The sequence below is a fragment of the Falco biarmicus genome, chromosome 2, assembly GCF_023638135.1.
Source record: "Falco biarmicus isolate bFalBia1 chromosome 2, bFalBia1.pri, whole genome shotgun sequence".
Classification (NCBI taxonomy): domain Eukaryota; kingdom Metazoa; phylum Chordata; class Aves; order Falconiformes; family Falconidae; genus Falco; species Falco biarmicus.
The window spans coordinates 93,756,301-93,777,617 of NC_079289.1; the positions used below are offsets into that span (position 1 = coordinate 93,756,301).

General features: G+C 36.0%; 1 protein-coding gene across 2 annotated transcripts in view; it reads right to left on the bottom strand.

The window, feature by feature from the left end:
• Positions 1-21,317, bottom strand: part of MOSPD2 (motile sperm domain containing 2) — a 37,343-nt gene that overhangs the window by 13,187 nt on the left and 2,839 nt on the right. For both annotated transcript variants that reach the window (XM_056327564.1, XM_056327565.1), the window contains exons 3-8: positions 15,183-15,338; positions 14,405-14,491; positions 12,627-12,781; positions 7,154-7,214; positions 5,881-5,919; positions 4,664-4,788 (exon numbers count right to left, since the gene is read on the bottom strand). In XM_056327564.1, the coding sequence (XP_056183539.1) occupies positions 4,664-4,788; positions 5,881-5,919; positions 7,154-7,214; positions 12,627-12,781; positions 14,405-14,491; positions 15,183-15,338 (623 nt within the window). The remainder of the gene's footprint in view (positions 1-4,663; positions 4,789-5,880; positions 5,920-7,153; positions 7,215-12,626; positions 12,782-14,404; positions 14,492-15,182; positions 15,339-21,317) is intronic.

The window sequence follows — 21,317 nt, forward strand, 5'->3', positions numbered from 1 at the left end:
TTTGGTTTATCTAGGATCAGCATTCAGAGTCTTAATGATGAAGTTTTGTTCTTAGTTCTAGGTTTAAAACCTGTGACAGCTATTTTATAGACTGTTCCAAAAGTGATGAAGAACTTCAGTTGTTATTTGTATTTTAGTTTCATAATAGTCACAATTTAAAAAGAAAAAAAAAAAGCAGAACCCCAAACCACCAAACAACCCCAGACAATCCCTCAAGTTTAACCTAGTGTGCGAACCTTTAACATATCCTGCAAGTCAGACCTCTGTCTTTGGAATGCCGTATCAATTTAAAGACCGTATTTAAGATACTCAAGTAATGTAGAAGCAACGTATTTAAGTTCTCAAAGCTTCTGCAGTAAGAATATCTTTTCTATTGGAAGACCACTAAAAAAGTTTTTGCTAACTAGAAATTATCTTAATGTTCTCAAAATAGTTTTATTACATCTTATGTTAGAAATTATGTTTAAACAAGCATCTCTGTTCCTACTGCATTCTCAAACCCCAAGTAAACTGAATTAGTCTGTCAGATTTTTCAGTGGAGGAAAATAATGTAGCTTTGACTCCTGTGAGGCAGACTTGAGCCATGCCCACAGTTCCCAAACTATACTATCAGCAGGGAGTTTAAAAAAAAGAAAAGGTATTTCAAGCGAGTTCTCCATAAGTATGCTTTCTTGAAACAAGAATATGATGTTACAAAAAAGAAAAACCTTAGACAGGGCCATTCAAAGAACCTCCAAAACTAAACAGCATACTTTCTGATGATCTATAATCAAGGCCTAAACCTCTCCTATTCTTCAGTCTGAAGCAAACCACAGACCTTTAGGTCAATAAGCAGGTATCCACTGCCTCAAGCAATATCCTATTAAGGCCATTAAGAACAAGCTTTAGGTATCAGTAACAGACTAATCCACTATTAGAAGAAAAGACTTCAGACTTATTAGAGACATTACAGTAGGCTTGCAGAATACCGACATTCTGCATTTGCAAATATAAGGCAGAAATAGCCAGGTTACCCTCACCCAAACTGATAAAAAGCCTTTTCACTCCCTTCCAGCATACAAAAAAAAGTGACCTCAATTGAGATGTTAATTTGGCTGCACATTTCACTTGGCCACATGAATCCATGATGCTAGAGAGCTTCAGCAGCTGAACATAACCTCATCACTGGACAACTAAAAGTCCCACACTTCCCAATCACAGTTCGTAAGTTTCAGTGACATGGGTTTATCTACTAGCAGGGTGAAAGCCTCAGACAGGTAAATGAGACAGATTTATTCTATGCCTAATACATCCAATTCTATAAACTAATGGCTTTCTTTTATAGCAGATGTCAAGACATCTTGTTAAATCCATCTATGACAAAAACTGGGCAAACACACAAACCAAAACCCTATTGTGTGTACAGGTCTTGATCAACATGTACACTCTATGTACACCAGTCTTGCACAAAATATTACTAAAGAGGCAGTGAATCTCCCTGACCAGTCAGAAACATGTATGCCTTAAGAACTGGACTGTTCCACCACAGACAGCTACAGCTAGAAGTGCAAGAACATGGGATACAACCAACTGTAAATCCAGGAAATCATGGACTTCGTATACATTCATTACTAAATGAAAACAATTAGCAAGTGGCTTTTGAGCACCTAACCCCAAATTTCCCAGACTGCCTATTAGCTTGCTCCTCGATCTGTTTTGGGAAATTCTGACAGATTCTTCAAGACAAACCTGCTATAAAGAAAGTGGCCTCTGTACACTGTGGACAAGAACAACTCAAAGCCAGGTACATGTAAAGATGTGTAGATGTGGCACTTAGGGACACTGGCTTAGTGCTGGACATTGCAGTGCTAGGTTAACAGCTAGACTCAGTCTTAAAGGTCTTTTCCAACCTAAACACTTCTATGATTCTGTGGTGTGTTGCCCCTCTTGATTAGCAGTATGGTAACAGTCAGTGCCAACAGACACTGATGAGGACTTTATATTCCGAAGTCCTGCAAAATGCAAGTTTGTTTTCTGTAATTAGTTTTAAAGCTTTTGATACTCTGGAGATGCCTTGTCCACTAGTTGTCTATAATCAAGCAATTTCCTCCTTTCTTAGCTGGCTGACAGTTGTTTGCAAGATTTTCAAGCTACAGAAAGTCTCAGATTCATCCTTTAAGTGACCCTGAGCAAAACCAACAGACTTAAAGATAACTTGACTGAGATACCGAAGCTTGAAGGCTTCTGACGGAGACACAGAACAGTTCCCTTAATTAAGCAAAGTAATCACCGACTCCAAGTTCATTATTAATTCTATTTCCAAAATTATTTTTATTTATTCCAAAACTAGTCTTTAACATTTTTCTTGGATACCTAGATTCCACTGTATTTAATACTCCCTGTATCTCCCCAAAGTAACTAACCAAATTACCTGCTCCACTAGTTGTTTACATCTGGCAAGACCTGGCTCTTCCACACAGACCTTAGTAGGGGACATCATAAAGAGGATCAGAGTCTACTTATGGCTACTGCGTTGACTACAAAGGACACACAGATGTGCTGTGTTTTCACCTGCATTATGCTAGTTGCAAATATGATGATCTGTTCCTAAATATGTGGAAATCAAAGACAACAAAGAATTGGAAAGAGGCAAAAAACCCCAAATGCAACCCAAACATTTGGGTGGAAAAGGGAGGAAATGAAGTCTGATACTGCCCTAAAAAAAGCAGGCCTGACAACACTAATACTGGTGAATGTACTCCATCCAGTTGCCTCAAGAGGAGCCAAGGATATCCACATCAGGAGAAGCTGAATTCTGAGAAAAGGTCTGTAAGCTGCCTGTCATCTGGTAACTGAAAAACTACTTGCTGTCAAAGAGATACAGAATCTAGCTTTACTGTATGCACTGAAGAAATCTTTGGAAGGAAGATCTTAAACATGATTTTGGAGCCTGAGTACTTGTGAACAATGCTTCCACATGACACTTCCGAGGTTAAAAGTTCAAAACACTCATCAAGTGGCTAAACAACAAACAGACTCAGTTAAACAAAACATCTGCTGCCTCAAAATACAGGGCTTTTAATATGCAAAGAAAGAGCTCTTTTTCTAAAGCTGTCAAAACCCTTGGAGTCCTTGTCAAACAAGTTTACTCCTATTCCACTAATTTACTTCTGTCACTGCAACTTACTACCACAGACAAATGGTTGGGAAAAGCTGCCTCTATGATTCTGGAACTTGTTAAAGCTCTCAGAAGATAGGTAACATGGAGCCAGCTTTGTCAACAATCACTAAATGGCAACAAGACCTTTCACGACCACGGCAGGACAAAGGATAACTTCAGATTCTGTGCTAACCAGGCATTTCAGGAGGGTATTTAGCAAAGCTGCAAGCTCTTTCTTTAAAAGACATGATTAGCTATCAGGTAAGATGGTCTAAAAAGCAGACAGGAGATACTCAGCTCTAAGAAGGAGGAAAAGAAGTCTCCCCTCTATGGCAGCAATAGGACACCACCACGGGAGCTAGGCCCAGAACCACTGCTATATCCCTTTCAAATTCTTAGCAAAGCCACCTCAGACATCAGCCCTTCCCTCAATGCCCACTACCAAGGTTCAACAATTTCAGCTTTCTTTATCACGAGAAAATTCTTATGAGACTGGGGAGTTTGGGAAGCAATCCTCCATGCAGAAAAAGGATCTCTCTTCAAGAGTCTCATGCAAAAGCACTTTTTAAAGGCAGATATTTTCAGTCAAATAAAAGACTTCAGTTATGTTGGGTTTTATGTTCCCCAAACAAGTTTCATATGTTCTGGCTACCAAAACTCTAGCTTGAGTTTATATATAAAGGAACATACCCTTTCCTAAAAATTGCCAAAGCAGAGTCTTTCTTTTCTCCATATTGTTACTGTCAGAACTCCAAAAGCACTTGCGGGGAGGGATAACTCCTCTAGATTATTACGCTACCATAAATTGCCTGCAAAAATTTTAAAGGGAAAACAGCCTCTTTCTACAAATTCTATTATAAGGATTATGCAAACAAATTTACTAGGTTTGTGAAAAGTGAAAACTGTGATACAAGATGCTTGTGCTGCTTTGCTATCTAGGTTGCACTAGAATAGTATCCAGATATTGTTAAAGTGATACTGGTTGTAGCATATTCTTTGGAGCTCTAATATACCATGAAAAGAAATCTGCTACAGTCATGTCTAAAAATGCAACCCTAGAGACAAAGGAAAAATAACTGCAATATGATTGTCTTTACTGAATCATAGCTTTGGAACAGGATGAAAACTCTCAGAGGGCCATGAAACTTATTTTCTATTCACAGAACTTGTTTCATACACCAGCACAATGTTCAATTCATCAGGTGGGAGGGAAAAAACAAACAGTAGAAGGAAGAATGACCCTTAAAATAGACTTTTTTATAAAAAAAAAAAATCGAAAAAAGTATGACTCCCAATGACCTGAAAGTGGATGCATGATTCAGAAAAAAAATATTTCTGTACTTAAAGACTGCCAGATATCAAATTCTCATTAACCTGGTTTATATTAATGTGATTTATAGATTATTATTGGCAGAAAAATTTCAAGAAGTTCCACATCCACAAAGTGCCAACCCTCAACCCCACACATGTAATACATAGGTGTGTCTCTATCGCAAAAGGACCATGACATGTTAATATACTTACAGTTCCACCCATGTGAGGTGGTAGATACTCTCCACTGATATATTCTTGTACATCATTCTTGTTGGTGAACTTTAACATGCTTATTGCATCTGGGCCAAGCCAACCCTTCACAATTTTAAAAGCAGCTTTAAAACAAAAGGTATACGTAAGTGTCAGGAAGGATTTGTTGGTTGGTTTTTTGTTTGGGTTTTGTTGGTTGGTTTTTTGTTTGGGTTTTGTTGGTTGTTTGGGTTTTTTTGGGTTTGGTTGGGGTTTTTTTTGCAGTGTTCTGTAAGGTCTACAGGTACACAAGTGAGCTATGTCCCATAAGATATGACAGCACCTGTTCTGCAAGTTTCTGTTACAATGGAAATAAACAGCTCAAGGGAAACAATATTAATTACAGAGAAAATTTATAGACATGTAGTTTTCTACAGACGAATACAGACAGACCAGAGACTGTCATGGAAAGAGTATCTTTGGTTTAATAAGTGACAAATTCGCCGTCTTGGAATTCAGTCCAGAACACATTTGAGGGGGTAAAAACCAATTGTGTTTCCAAATCTGAATGAGGGAGATTGGGAAAGTTATGTATATACTCTTCCTAGTCAAAGTGTTTTCCTCCTTTAAAGGCCACTTATTCAGACCTACAGAGTACTTTCAAACACCATAGTCATTTCAGTAATGGTAAAACATCAATATACAGAAAAACGTAAGCCAACATAAAAATATGTATTCATATAGTAAAAATGCATGAACAACATGTTAATCTTGTACATATAGTTAGAAATTATTGAAGTACACACATCAAAACATATGTAACTATATCAGCGTCAGGCATCGATCGAGTTCTGTAGTCCTATTTTTGGCCGATTACGTGCCCATCATTTGTTGATGAAAATATTCCTAAATCATGAACAGATCCAGCTTTGAAAGGATTACAGTTGGTAACATTCAAAGACTAGTCTATTTATCAAGGTCTCCTAAGCTTTAAAGATAACGGGATATGTATGTTTAAAGCATGATTAAAATACAGTGCTAGAAGGAAGAACAAAAAGTATGCAAACTACAAACTGACACATTTAAAGATGCATGTTTAACGAATTCCACCATTCAGCTGTATCTACACAGAACAGAAAAATGCTTCCTATTTATGCTACTAGTTTTAAAAGGTTATCATGATCAAAAAGAAAAAAAAAACACCAAAAAACACACCACCACAAAACCAAACAACTCACCATTCATTATCCATGGCATTTCAAAGATCACTATCTTTGCTGAAAAGACAAAAAGAAAAGAAAATACAAATGCCAAGTGTTTTACGTATTCCTCTGTTTAAGAGGAAACACAGCAATAACAGTCATGTAAAAAGTGAAGTCATTTTTACAAACTTCCATGCTTACATTCCTGTAGAAGCAATTTTGTATAATTGGTTTTAACATGTACAAACTTATTTATATGACTATATAATAGCATTAGAATTTTATTAACTGTTTTCCAAGAAAACAGCTAAGTTACATACTTATATATATACACACTTCTCTGGGATACTATTCTGACATACTGTTACTAGAAAGAAATATCCCCAAGTAAGGCAGAGAAAGGCAAGATCTCAACCTGACCTAGAAAAGCAACTACTGAATGGAAAAGAAGGTTTAACAGGTATATTCAGCACCTCTTCTTCCCAAAGAAACAAACAGCAAGAGTCTTTGTAAATCCACATTTTTTAAGCTTTCTTTTTTTTTAGCAAAGTCTGAAAAGTTAGTACTTTGACTCAGAAGAGCCCCAAAGTTCTTCTCTTCAATGTTAAAAACCCAAAACCATGATGTTGCACTTGACTAAGTTTGATATTTGATCAAAATTTTGAACTTTGAATATTGAATTTCAGCTTGCTGATCAGAGTTTAAGCAGTCGCTGTACAGAATTTCAGGATTCAGATACTTTTTCATCTAAAATGTATAGTGCATGTAAGATAAGCTAGCAAAAACTATTTGGTGTTTGCCTACCCACAAAAAAATACTAGCAGGCAAGAACGCAGGTTTTTCCAAGTGTGCACACAAACATGCCTTATTCTTGTTCAGAGTAAACCACTGCTCCCTAAAATTTTCTATGGCCATTTATTCTTTGTCCCCTGAAGACTCCTAAAGGATACAAACTGTCATACAAGTCTGAAAAGTTTCTACCCAAACAACAAGAAGCAAAGGAAAAAAACAAAGGCCAATTCAGTTCTACTAGATGCCTGTATAAATTTTTAATCTGTAAAAACATGCCTTAAATTACTATTACATGAAAAGCCAGTTGGTATTTGATGAATGTAAAGTTTATTTAAAATATGAATTTGTGCTTGTTTGTGAGCACAAAAATATTCTGAATCTGTAACATTTGTGTGCCATGTCGTTATCTCATTAAGCACATGCAAAGAAACTCAAGTCTCCCCAACCATCTGTAATATTATGAAATGCTCTTATTACACAAGCCTACAGAGTTTAAGATTTAACACACAATACTTACTGAGGAAGTTTGGGTAATAATCTGTGAAACAGTTGACAATAAACCGAACAAAATCCAAGTCCTAAAATAAAAGCACAGAGCGAATGTAATACAAGTCAAAGCATTAAAAATACAAGCTTAGTTAAGCTATTGAGTAACACAAGATACTCATATTGTAATCATCTCTGTTCACATTTTATACATACTATAAACATCATCCAAACTCAATGCAATGCTTTTCACTTCATTAAATTGCTGCAGGACTATGGTCAAATTTAGCTTTATGATTCAAGAAATAAGTCAATAAACCCATTATCAGCGCAATAATTTCAGTATCTAAACTACTGCAGAATATAAACAGGATTTAAGCTATACAGGAAAGATGGAGGAAAAAATCTTTAGTACTACAGAAGCTTGATAGATTATCTTAAAGCCTTACAGGGGAAAGCAATAAACATATTGAAATTTCCCTTCAATAATTTGTCTGGAATATTATTCAATATACCACTGTCTCAGGATCTTCCAGAGAATAGTAATTTTCCTTTCCAGAGAATTTTTGGGTTTAGTACTAGTTTGCAGTATGCAGAGAAATGGAGTGCTGCCTCTGCCCACAAAAGAGCTGCTTTTGTATACCACCCATTTTCAAGGTGCTTCCATCCACTGAGCAGTCCCACAGAAATACAGCCAAGTCTTCATTGCAAAATCCAGGTATAATAGAACTGACTACACAGTAAAGGGCAAAAAAGGCACTTTATAAAACTGGTATAGATAATAAAGTAAGAATTATTATAGTTAAGTACTTTGGTTAGGTGGGAAGCCTGCCACAAGTACTCATACCTTCTCCACTCCTAACAGGAGCGACCACTACTACTTTCAGAAATGGTACAAAACATATTGCTGATGGAGGACCTAAAGCCTGTCGTAACAGTAAAAATGTTATGGGGAACAGGCTTCTGCAGTAATGTAAACATGCTATTACAACATTTGTTGACAGAAAGAAAAAAACCACACACCCCATATAAAAGGATTACCCACAACTTGAAAGCTTTATTAGTAGCTTTGGTAACTAGAAACTAACTGAAAGCTTGGTATCTTTAGAGGCAGAAGGTAGCCTTAACAGAAACATTTATCTCAGCTGGCTGTTGTTTGTACCAGGATGCAGTATCTTTCATTTAATAGCATAAACAGTGACAGATTTCCAAGCAATGACTGGAATTTCCTCTGCATTAACAAGGATGCTGCTCTTTATTCCACTGCCTATCCAAAAGCAGCACTATCAGATATCGGAAGACAGATCCATTTTTTTTGTAATGAAAGTCTGGAATTGGAAGTACAAATTTCAGCAGACCGTTCAATAACCACATCTATTCTAGTTACCTGAACTGGTGCAACAAGGCATGAGCCATCATAATTACCTGGCTGCATACCAGCGATAAAAACTGACATAGTAGATGTCTATAGCAACAGAACAAACAAGTGAAGCGTGCTCTGGAAAAGAACCCTGAAATCCAAGTTCTTTTAGGGTGAATTTTATCAATTACTCTACATTGCTACAGCCAGCTATTAAAAAATCCTGCTCTGTGCTAAATGTACTAGCAAGGCTGTACAATGTGTCACTTACAGACAGCACTCACTGAGATTGAGACTCCCAGAGACACAAAGACACTGGAAAGAAGTTGCTTCAGGATATGCTCCATAAAACCCAAATCAAGTTACTTTTTCACTTCAAGGAAATTACAATCCTTTAATCTTGTTATATAAAACCATGGGTCCAGTATTATCTTTAGGAGTACTGATAGACAGCTCTCAAGGCACAGGCAAGAAGAAATTCTGCCTTGCAGAACTGAATTACACCATATTTATCCGTCAAAGTATCTTCTCAAAAGCCTGTGGCCCTGTACTTCAAAGCTGCAAGGTCCTAATGCAACATTAAGCACCTTGCCTAGCAAAGGTTAAAAAAAGCTTTTCCCCCCCCCTTACATTTAAATGCATTCCTGCCATAGCAACAACAACAAAAGAACAAGACAAGTTTTAGCCATTCCTGTAACAATTACAGGACAGCATGGCATTTGCTATAGAATATTGAAATTCTTCTTAGAAATAAGGTTTGGGGTTTTTAAACCAATGGACAATCTATGAGATTTTTAGTTAGATTAAATCTATAAATATATGATAGGCAAGATCTCCATCTGACAATCTAAAACTGCTTAGGTTTTGCCTCCTGAAAGTGGGTGCTAAAAATTTACTTTTTTGAACTCAGCTGAAGAGAATGACACTGTAGATTTTCACCTATTATACTAAAATTATTCAAGTGCCACCTTCCCCCACCTCTTAAAAAAAAAATAATCCTGATTTTAGGTTGTCTAGGTTGAGGACCAGCAAAAAATGCAGGTGATATTGCTCTACTCATCTAAACAAGCTTCTACAAAACAAATCTTAAAGATGCCTGTAGTAAGCTATGTATATGCATTTATGCTTTTCTTATAAGCATACTAACAGGTAGAAATGCAGATCTAAAGAAAGAGATGCTATAGCACACATTCAACTCTTAACTCTATGTAAATTTAAAAAACACATTTTCATTTCCAAATTTCTGAAAAGGACCTCAACCAATAGCTAAGCTGCAGCTTCATTCTATGCCATTAACCTGACCAAGTTCTACTGGTAGTAGTAGTCTATCATTCAGACTGTATTAACAGCAACTGTACATAAAGCTGTACACAAGCTGATGCCCACTCACACCTAAAATGGATAACAACCACCCCCCCAAGATCTGATGAATGTAACTGACTCACTGTAAAGATGACAACATAAAACAAAGATTGTACCCAGTGCACTTAGTTCTAAGTAAATCTATTGATTCAGATATTAACCAGGACTTCTGCTCTATAACAAGAGCAGCTTTTGAACCAGGAGATTTTAATAACACATACCTGAACCCAACTAAGGAACAACTTAAGCAGCAAAATGTGTATTAAAAAAATTCTAGAAAAATATACAAGAAGTCCAGATGACAGCATGTAACCACTGTACTAATTAGTGTTGAGAATACTGGGATCAAAAATTTCATCTCAAAGCAAGGGAAGTGAAAAAACTGAAAAAGAAAACCCACAGCACACAGCTGACAATTCAGTCTTCAACTGCAATGTACAACTTCACAAGAAGCAGTCTGTCATTTTGGTCCTCACAGAAGTGCTGACACATGACATAAATACCAATGGACATCAGCAAGAGAGCCGTATCTCAAGCTTACCAAAACAAATGCTTAAACAAGTGAATGAAATTTATTTGTTGCTGTGTTTTGTAGGTTGAAATCAATCTCATCAGAAAACCTGTTCACAAGGAATGTGTTCTAAGGCAATACTTTGTCTCCTGAAATAGATAAGAGCATTTCTGTATCACAATGGAAAAACACCATATTGAGCTGAATCTCTAGCTCAGGCAGACTAGAGGAAACCCCACTCCACATGCTACAGTGTTGATGTCACTACACTACAAACTTAGTAAAATTTAGCATCCTTCAAAGCGCAGGCGTATGGATGCCAAGTTACAACACATTCAGATACTGTGCAACAATCATTGAAGCCAAAGTAAACAGGGAGTGTCTTCAAACACTATGAAATTCCAGTGGTCATGTAAAAACATACTTTCATGCCTTGTGAAAGCTTTAGGGAAAAATGAAAAGATATTCAACTACCAGTATTCTAAAGTAAGAACATTCCATGAGGAGGAGTTTGGGGGAAACTAATATCTCACAGCAATATTTTCAGGATCAGTTTATGAAATATTATAGACAAAGAGACAATAAATTAAGCTTTCGAAAATCCAAAACCCCACAAATGCACACCTTCTTTAAGTCTTCCACTTTTCCATACAGGTACAGGACTTAGGAACAGTTAAAACGACCAATTCAGGAACAGTTCTTAAATACATTTAAGTTTCATGTAACATGCACAATTTGTTAAGTTCCAATGACCATCTAAACTTAAATATTCTCTGAAGTTTATTTCAGGCAGGGAATTACCCAATTCTATGCATAACTAAGGTAAATCCATAAGTAATACCCAAAGTAGACTACTGACTCAACATATGACTAATAGGTATTGAATTCATTTATTTTAATACTTATTTCCAAATACCTAGAACATGACATTTAAAATACTTAATTCTGAAATGTTAAAATTGATGAAAAGTTGAATTTTGTGGATTATTGTAAAAGTGGGAAATAGTTATCCGGAATAGTTTTCAAAACTAGTATAATTCCTCTTGGCTTCTTTAATGATTTAGTTCAGCTCTACAACTTTGTCCAAGGTAAAGGTGAAATCCTGTTCTTAAAATCATTACAATTTTCTACAACAACTACAACGGTTTGAATAACCATCACTTGCAGCAGTGACTATGCTACACCGCTCCTCCTTCATTTTGTCTAGAATGCATCTAGAACCATATAAAAACTTTTGTTAAGAGAAATGTCTCCTCTTCTGAGTGAAAAGTTGGAATCTCTCATTTACTTAAGGTCAAGCTTGGAGGAAGCAGTCTTCAGTAAAGCTGACAGGCTGGACAAGGAACTGAAAAAAGTGGTGAAGATATTCTTGAAGAAGTATAAACCCGAGTCTGACAGACAGGCCAACAATTCAGACGTCTACCACACCTGTTCAAATTCAGGAACCCTCACTTTTTATGTACCTGTACAGAACAAGCATACAGATTTCTTCACCATACTAGTCTCATCATTGTAATAACATGTTTTGTTAGTAAAAAAACAGACTTGGGCTGTATTTGGTTAAGACTAATACTGAAAGCAATGCCTACTTGATGAACTGCTCTTTTGCATCCAGCTTATTTCTCTTCACAACAAAATTCAATGGGTGGAGAGAGCTGCATGCAAGGACTTAAATGAACCCAATTTAAATATACAGGGACAGCATACATAGCATGGAGGATGGATAGGCAGGATCAGAATTGTCAGCTGAAGATGCTATCTTGTCAGAACAGATCACCATTCTCAAAGATCTCAGTCACTACATCTAAAGTGTTTTAATGCTTCACCATTACTCCATGTTTCCATCCTTTACACTCTTGACTGACTGATTCTCCAAAAAAAGATGACAATGAAAATGGAGCTGTTTAAGAACTTGCAGCATTTGTACTCATAATAAAAGATGGCTCAGCCTTTTTGGGTGGTTCAAAACTAAGTTTTATTACTGTCATCCATGACAACTTATAAACCAAGCTGGTGAGCGACTACTATATATAGTCACATGGGCTCCATCATCAAACTAAAAGCAAGTTTTCAGTGTGCTGCACAAGACAGTTTAATATGTAATAAAAGACTCTGGAAACTGCTCATGTTCACAGGAGGAAAGCCCTACATATTGCCAACGTCAGCAATTAAGTTATTTAGGTATCAAGGACTGCACAAGGACTCCCCTTTTTCTGGGGACATCGGTTAAGTAATTCAGAAAGCAATCAAACACACCATAGAAGTACTTACTATGTGACTGATTCCAGTTTCAGCCATGTCAAATACCACTGTTAAGGGCTTTCCATGATCTCTCTTGGCATAATGTTCTAACCAAAAAGCTACCAGTTTCTTTTTCTCTAGCTGCTGTTTAGGATCTCTTGTATGATGTTTCACTTTGAACCAAACTTGTGAGAAGAAAAGAAAGAAAAAAATTGAAACAGATCCAAATTAACAGAAAATATTATGCAAGTTACTATACAGGATGCACTGAAGTTTATTAACACTTCGGAGTATATTCACATTTCTACCAATTTTGTGGCCAATGCACAGCCAGAATAGCCATTGCATACCCTTCTACCACCACTCCATTCCTTTCTCACCTTTTTATACTTTAAAATGTTTATTTTACAGAACAGAATGAGAACTAAGCATGTGGCCCAAGAAGCATGTTTCTCAAGCTCCAACTAACCAGAAACTCTTAACTACAATCTGAATTTGCATACCAAGTTAGACAGCCTGACCCAATTAACATTCACAGAAGAAATATTTCAGGTATGGAAAAAGAGAGACATTAGTTATGTTTCAGTGACAAAAAAATCAGAAATCATTATTTACTCAACTTACACATTCATGTCATGAAAAAATTGCATAATTTTCTGTCCAAGCACCAATGCAAGAAATTAATGTTTTTTATACTTTTCTCCCCTTCGTTCAGTCTCACTAAACTGAGCCACTTAGTATAATCATGCTTAGCTTTCTTAATGCTATAAAAAGGTATCACTACCACTTATCCTTGAATAGTTGCCTTGGCGGCTAAAAGAAAATTATGAAGCATTACAAAGTAGGGATTTTTCATACAGCACTGATATCTTACAATGACAAAGGGCAGTAAGACAAAATATAGCCATAGAATAAAAGCTGTATTTTTTCTGATCGCGATTTTTTTAAAAAACAACAACTAGTACATTGGTGTTTAAAACAGTCATTTATGTAACAGATTGGATTATTAGTGTATTTCTGGCATTTACAAACTAGCCCTTGTAAGCCAAAGAAAACCAGAATTTCAGATTTAATTTTTTGGGTTTTTTTCAAGATCAATGCTTGGAAAACCTCATGAGCGATCTGTTTAAAAAGCCTGTCTTGCCTCACTGAATTTAAATTTTAATTAAAGTATATCTGTGAAATGTTACAATAGATTCATCTATAGATAACAATACTGAACATTATACACTGTTAAAAAATCCTCTGGAGTATTTCAGGTAATATTTACTGTTTCCCTATAAATCTTATTCTTTAATTACTAGAAGTTAACAACACCAACTTGAGATTGAGAGTTCATTCTCCAACAGTTCTCAGCTGTCCAAGTCGTTACTGATCGTTCCAATGACAACAGAAAAAAATGAAACTAACAAAACAAGAAAACCATTGCAGACCTCCTGTGGACCACTGCACGTGTGCAAGAAAGTGGGCTGACAGAAAAGCAATGACAATGCACTGTAATAATGAATATTTATACTAGTCATATACTCACCATGGCAGATATAGAAACAATGCACTTCGACAGGAAAGTTAAAGACTGCATTATAAATAGGATAAAGGCTTATGATTTTTGATAACTGCTGATAAAGTTTCCCCATTCCACTTCTGTGATCCAAAGAGACACTAAGTTACCAACTTATTTTTAGTAAAAACAGTTGTCAATATGTACCTACTTCTATTTTTAAAACATTTGTTTTTTTAAAACAGATGTTAAAATGCTGGAAACAAAAATTATCAGTGACTGAAAATATTATATTTGTGTAACTTACATAATTTATAGCCCTCTTTATCATATCCATGCAGAAAGAGAGAACCATTTTCAAATAACCATTTTGGAAGGACAGATTCTGTCAAGTCTGCAAAGCCAAATGAAAGATTATTTCAGTAATCATATTAATAATCACATCGTAACTTAACAGAAGTCACTAAAAATGCAAAGTCTAGCAAGAAAATACAAAAACATCTTTATAAGCCACTTTCCAAGGCCTTTACTAAACTAAAGTAAATATTGACCCCATTTAAAATCTTTACCATCTTCTTCCTCTCATGCTGCAGAGTAGGATCTATTTAGGAAGAAATAAATTTTAAAAAAATACTATTTTATCTAGCCTGTCAGACCAGTGCTACTATGAATAACAAGAGCTCTGGTTCTTGGTGCTTTTTTTGGTTTGGTTGTGGGTTTTTTTGTGTGTGTGGTTTGTTTTTGTTGTTTTGTTTTTTTGTTTGTTTGTTTTTTTGTTTGGTTTTTTTTTTTAAGGACTCCATTCTAGCAAATGCATGAAGACTAAAGAACAGATAGCTCCCATCCTCTTAAAAAACCTTTCAATAGACAATGCAACCACAACAAGACTGTGACACAGTACTAGCCAACATAAAAAGCAGTAGTTCTAATTTTATTTTTTTTAACTGAGAAGAATATAACTTGCTCAGTGACCCCTGGTATTTACAAAACCTTTAAAAGGTGCTTAATGAAACTACATATAGAAGTCAGTTGTAGTTCAATAGGAAACCAACACACCATCAAAATCATTAGATAATACAGCTTACCATTAACTCTGTATTCTTTCCTCCACTGAAAGCTTTCATCAATCATCTTTAACGTGTCATCCACAACATCATGACGCCAAATCAGATAGTTTTCAACCCATTTGTCATCTTGCTGAAGTCTGTCCACATCTCTAGAATCATATTTATCCGATTTATCTAGCAAATAAATTAATTATTGTAAGAATATAGCATTTTCTATGAAAACATGAAAAAGATTTGTAAAGTTTCAATATAAGCATCTACTAGATACAAAGGATTTCTTTTGCAGTCTCAAACTTCAGGAGATAAAGCATAGCACAAGAAATTGGTTAAAACCAGGTATCCATTGTGATGATATTTAGGAACACTACAATATTTTTCCAGTGAGAGTAATCTTTTCCGTGATTCTTCCTCAGAAAAAAACAAGAGAAAACAAAAAGGTGTGTGTAGGGCAGTGTAATTTTTCTAAAACTTCTAAAAACAGGTTTCTATAATTAACAAATTAGTATATAGCCTAAGAATCTGTGTACTGATAGATATATGTATTAAGCATCACTAGTTCAAGGCTTGAGCTCTCAAACTTACAGGCATCAGTATATCCAACCATGAAGTGTCAGACAACAGATGTTATAATTTCTGGGTTTGACCACATAGTATACATCACTGCCTTAAACAAAACTGTTTTCTTTGAAACGATTGCACACTCTACACTTTATAAGTAGTTCCTTTACTGAACAGTTCAGTTCTGTACTGAACTCCAGAGCTGTACAAAACACCAGGGCTCAAACTCTTCTTCTGTCAGGTTAGCAAGAGGCTAAGAGGTTAACATGCTTTAGGAAGTACTTCAGATGAAACTGGAGTTGCTGCCTTTTTTTTTTTCTTTAATATATTGTTTCTTAAACAGGAAAGTTTGTAAAATACAAATGCCTAAGGGAACCTACTTTTATTGTAGATATGCTTAAACAAAGGCTCACTTTTTAGATCACCACTCCTCTTTGTCTGAAAGATCTGCATAATCGAAATGTAAATCAAGCAACAGCCCACAACAGAAACATGCTTCTGAACACACTGATACAGATCTCTTTGCTAACTACTACAAAAAAAATAAGCTCTTAAAATATCCACTTAAATTTGTGATTAGCATGAAAAAAGTTAAGACTGGTTGTTAATAAAATAGATGCTAATTTTCACATACTGGAAAGCCTATTCCTCTGCCAGCTGCAATAAACTCAATAACTACTTTCAGCGCCATCATAGTATTAAGAACTGTGAAAGGATGTTTTAGGGATGTGTATTTCGGGCATCTTAACTCTGAGAAAGATGTTAAGACATCATTCAATTCTGCTAATATTTTTAGTTTTGCTGGCCTACATGCAGATATGACCCATTTTACTTGTCATTCAATTTATACTCCTTCCTGTCACAAATTAGTCAATATAACTAAGAAAGATATCTATTTTAAATGTACGTACCCACTAAGAGCTCTTATAGTTGGACTCCCCCAATGCATCTCTTCACATCCAGCTACTCACATACATTATCCACTCAGTTCCTTCTTCATTAGGTTTCTAATTTCTCCTTCCCTTGATCCCATCCCACTTCCTTACCTTGTTTCTTAGTCAAGCCTACAGTCAAATCCCACTTACCTAAATCTTAGTCCCCTCTTGCTCCTCTCTGCCCCAAAGCCTCCAATCCACTAAAAACTCACGCTCTCAGCTCCTTTCCTTATCATTTCCATACTTGTACCAGACAGCTCATTCTCTATGTATTCTAAGCCCAGTAAAGTGAACTCTTGGCACAAGACTGAAATGCTGTTTAACTTCTCTGTGGCTCTGGGTATATCTGGCAAAGACTTTGAGTATTAAAGTCTCAATCACTCATTTGAAATGTGTTTATTCCACAAATTATTTACAATTTGGACAGTTTTACCTGAAAAATGTTAACTACCTAATTTTAAGGTAGAATTATAAAAAAATTGACATTGAAGAGGATTTCTCAGTCCTAATTCCTGCTCACAACAACACTAACTTCCAAGTTCAAACAGGTCATCAAGTATCTTTTTCAGTCAAGTTTTGAAAACTGAAAAGTGTAGAACGATTCCACAGTCTTTCTTCGTGTAAGGTGCATTCCAACACAAATCCCCTTCAGAGATACCGTCACATACAGTAACTAAGCTGGCACATCCACAGTCAGCTGAAGCATGACAAGCACTGGCTGCTTTTCGCCATCTGATACTAGCTGTTCTATGCTATGGATTATTCAATGTTGTATACTGGCTATCCAAGCCATATATAACTACACATAGCTACTGCAAACTAGGGCTTTACCAGAGCAAAGATCTACTTTAACATGAGTATTAGACACCTCCAGTGCCTGAGCAACTTTACTTCAACTTGATTTAATAATCTGTAACATGCACTAGCTTCCAGCTAAGAGTAACTGCAGTTAATCAACCAGCCAAGAAATTTCTGAGATCGCTCCCATATATATCCTATTCGTATAAGGGATTTTGGTACTGTGTAATTAAAGATAAAAACCACACACCACCAGGTAAAAACTAAGAGGATAACATTTCACACCACTTTCTGAGGCTCTTTGCTCTCAATAACTATTTGAGAGCAGAACTGTCAGAATGACAGAATAGTGCACCTTGTATCAAACAGTAATTCAAAAACATTCACATATTAAGTGGAACATGCCCCAGAACACGTTTCTGGGCCACTAAAATTTTCCAGAACTCTGAACTTAAATGTATGTATTTTTAATATTATCTAACTTAATTATTATTTTAAGAAAATGGAAGTGAAAGATTAATGGATAAAACATTTTGCCCAATCTTTTAAACAGCAATGTTAAACAAGCTGGATTCAGCAATAGGAACAGTTGAAAAAATTAAAGTATTTTTCCTCTTCAGCAACCGAATTTTCAACAAGCTGACACATGTCACCTGAATCTACATACATACTACAACACACTAAATCAAAAACAACTAGTAAAATTCTACCTCTGCAGGCACTTGCAGGATGCTGGCATTTCAATTAGGTAAGCATAACAAGACTGACAGAACAACAGAAGTACTGATAACTGTATTAACCTTGTCTGATTTATCCAATTCTTGCTGCAGAATAAGTAAAATTTAGAATGGGATTGTGAACTCAAAAGAAAGATGGTTTATCTCACACATTTAAAAAGCAGACATGAAATTATAGTCCTTCCAATAATCCAGTAATTGAAAATATGTCCGTTCAGAGGAGGAATTCCTCTTCAAATCTGAGCATTTCCAGTAACTCTTACAGACATCTGGAAACTTGTTTCCAAACTATGCTGTGAAGTGATCCCAATGTTTCTAATTATAAATCACTTTTGGAACACTTGACTGCAGTTACTAGATTGTTAGAAATTTCTGGAGTTAAAACAGAATTAAATGAAAGAAAATAGACATCTGGGGTTCTCAACACATTCAAACACATCCTACACAACAATTAAGAGGCTAAAAAGGTAACAGAAGTTGTGGGGCATCCAGATGGAAATCCAGGGGACACCATAAACTGAAGTATCTTACCTCAGGCAATCTCCAGCCTGACCACTTAATATACCTGTAAACATATACTGATGCTTTTCTTGCTAGAAAATTAAGTGCCTGTTTCTTCACACCTACAGAACTGCCACTAAGATGCTGAGACAGTTAAGTTTAGTCACACTCTACTCAGGAAGATGGACATCTCTAAGTCCGTAACAAACAACATTTCATAACATATTTGCAATATGCCCCACTTGCCCCAGAAGAAACACAAGGAACAGCATTCACAGCTACTTCTGTTCAGAAAGAGCTAGTGAAAGCCACATATTTAACAGCAATGCCAGACCTTCATGAAACCTTTCATGATTAGGGCAACTGTACAGAAGCTGGGAAACCTAGTTCCTCCCTCAGCCAGAGATCCAAACCTTACTATCCCAGAATAGGGGAAGAGGCAAAACTGGAATGCTGCAAGACTTTTCTGTTACACTGGTAAACTGCACAGAAACAAAGAAAGACTCAGATCCAGAAGAGTGAAAGAAAGCATCATCTGCTTAGCAAATCTGCTATTTACCAGAGCATTAAAACCAAATTCTAAGTTATGTATGAGGGAGTAACAGTGACAACAGCAAGGAAAAGAGACCAAAATTAGCTCTCTTCATTCCCTCAGCTAAAAGCTCTTCAGGAAAATCTGAGTGAGCAAGAAGACTGACCAGTCTCAGAGAACTCTGAAACCTTCAAAGTTCATAATTTTATTCAACCTTATTTTGAAAATAGCTAGTTACATTCATTTCCTCACTGAGCATTTAAGGTCAAGGGAAAAGAGAAAGAGTTCTGTTTGAACAGCAGCTTCTTCCTATTACTCGCCTTCCTCTTCTCTTGCACAAGTGAGGAGTTTTGTTCTTTCTATGACCACATTCTGGCTTTTTAATAGTTGCCATCTTTAAGCTGAGAAACTTACAGTGAAACCCTGTGACTTAATTACCATCTTCCAACATAAAGGGGCCTGCATAACACAAGACAACAGGTCTGGAAAGAACTTCAGAATCATGCAAAACTAAATGAACACAAATTTCACTGCAACACTTTCACTGGAAGAATTCATTAAATTCTTTGATGCACAAAATTTTTACATAATCCTTCTCAACTCTTTTTTCTTCAGTGCTGTCTACATTACCAGGAGACCAACGCTGCACTGCTGTGTTTTCTTCTGGCATTCATGCTTTAGGAAAAAAATAGAAGTTTGAGAATATTAAACAAGAATATAGAAGACACACTACAGGACTGAAAAAGAGGCTGCACAGTTAAGTCTCACACTAAATGAATCCAGACAGGTTCCAAATTCATAACCTGTAGGAATGACTTCTGCCTTCAGGAAGAACTCTTACGTAGAGAACAAATGTTACAGAACAAGTCATACATAAAGCTAAGTAGGGATAACTAAGTACCTTTGAATAGAAGAAAAAACCAAAACACCACTTCATTGTGCCAAAAAACCAAACAACCAAAACCACACAACTCTGCAAAGTATGTCAATTGTTCCATTACACATATTGCCTTAAGCTATTTCAGCCAAGAAGTCTCAGGTCTGAAATAGTCATAATTATTCCTCTGACCTGCTGATGCCTAACATGTTAAGCTAAGTACTATAACCATTCGGGTATGTGCCTTCAATTGGTAGATGAGGAAATCAGCAAGACTGAAAACAATTTAAGAAGGTCAGTAGTCATACAATGAGGACAAAACCAGAACTGTTTCCACCCAATAAGGAGTTATTGTAACAAATTCAAGCAGCAGTAAACAAAATTATCTGCCTCCATAACACATGATACATTTAAACCTTTAGCAAAACTGAATACTCATTGACAATAAAGACTACTTTCAATAGAAAGCTTGAGCATTAATATCACATAGCTTCCTATAAAAGTATGTTTTTATCCTATCCTTCCAGCACTTCTCAGCAAGAAAGCCAAGAATCAGCAGAAGTCAATTTTTCAGAGCACAAACTGACACAAAGAGGAATTCAAAACATTACCTTGAGTTTTGCACAGTAGTTATATCACTATTTTTTTGCGACTGCCCCATGCCTAAAATTTTATTTGCAACTGGCCAACATAATTAACAAAAAGTTTTGCTACTGGCTAAAAGAAAGTCATGATGAAATTTATTTCCTTTAGTTGGAGTGGGAAACCTCTCTTGCAAAATCTTTTTTCTGAAAATAAAGCTTTGCATAAAGAAGAAATGAAGAGGGTGCAAATGGGGAGGGCCAGGAAATGCAGGCAATAAGAAATGGTAAATATGCAAAAGGACGTGTGGAAAAGAGACTTGTAGAACAGGAAAACATACGAAGATTTGATTATTTATAATTTCCATTGTAACATTAAAATGGAAATAGCAGCCCAGGGAAAAAAAGCTAATTTTAGAAATGCTCTAGGGAATGAAAATGCACTGAAGAAAAAAACCACTGTTTGCTAGAAAACATTGTTAGTACCAGTCAGTACTAGAAAATAATCTTTTGTTTTCATTGTTCCTGTCACCACCCAAATCATTTACATCACCAGCTCTCACAAGGAATCCAAACAGACAAAACAGAAATTAGGCCCCAAAACTGCAAAGATAAATTGCTCTCTGCCTACCAC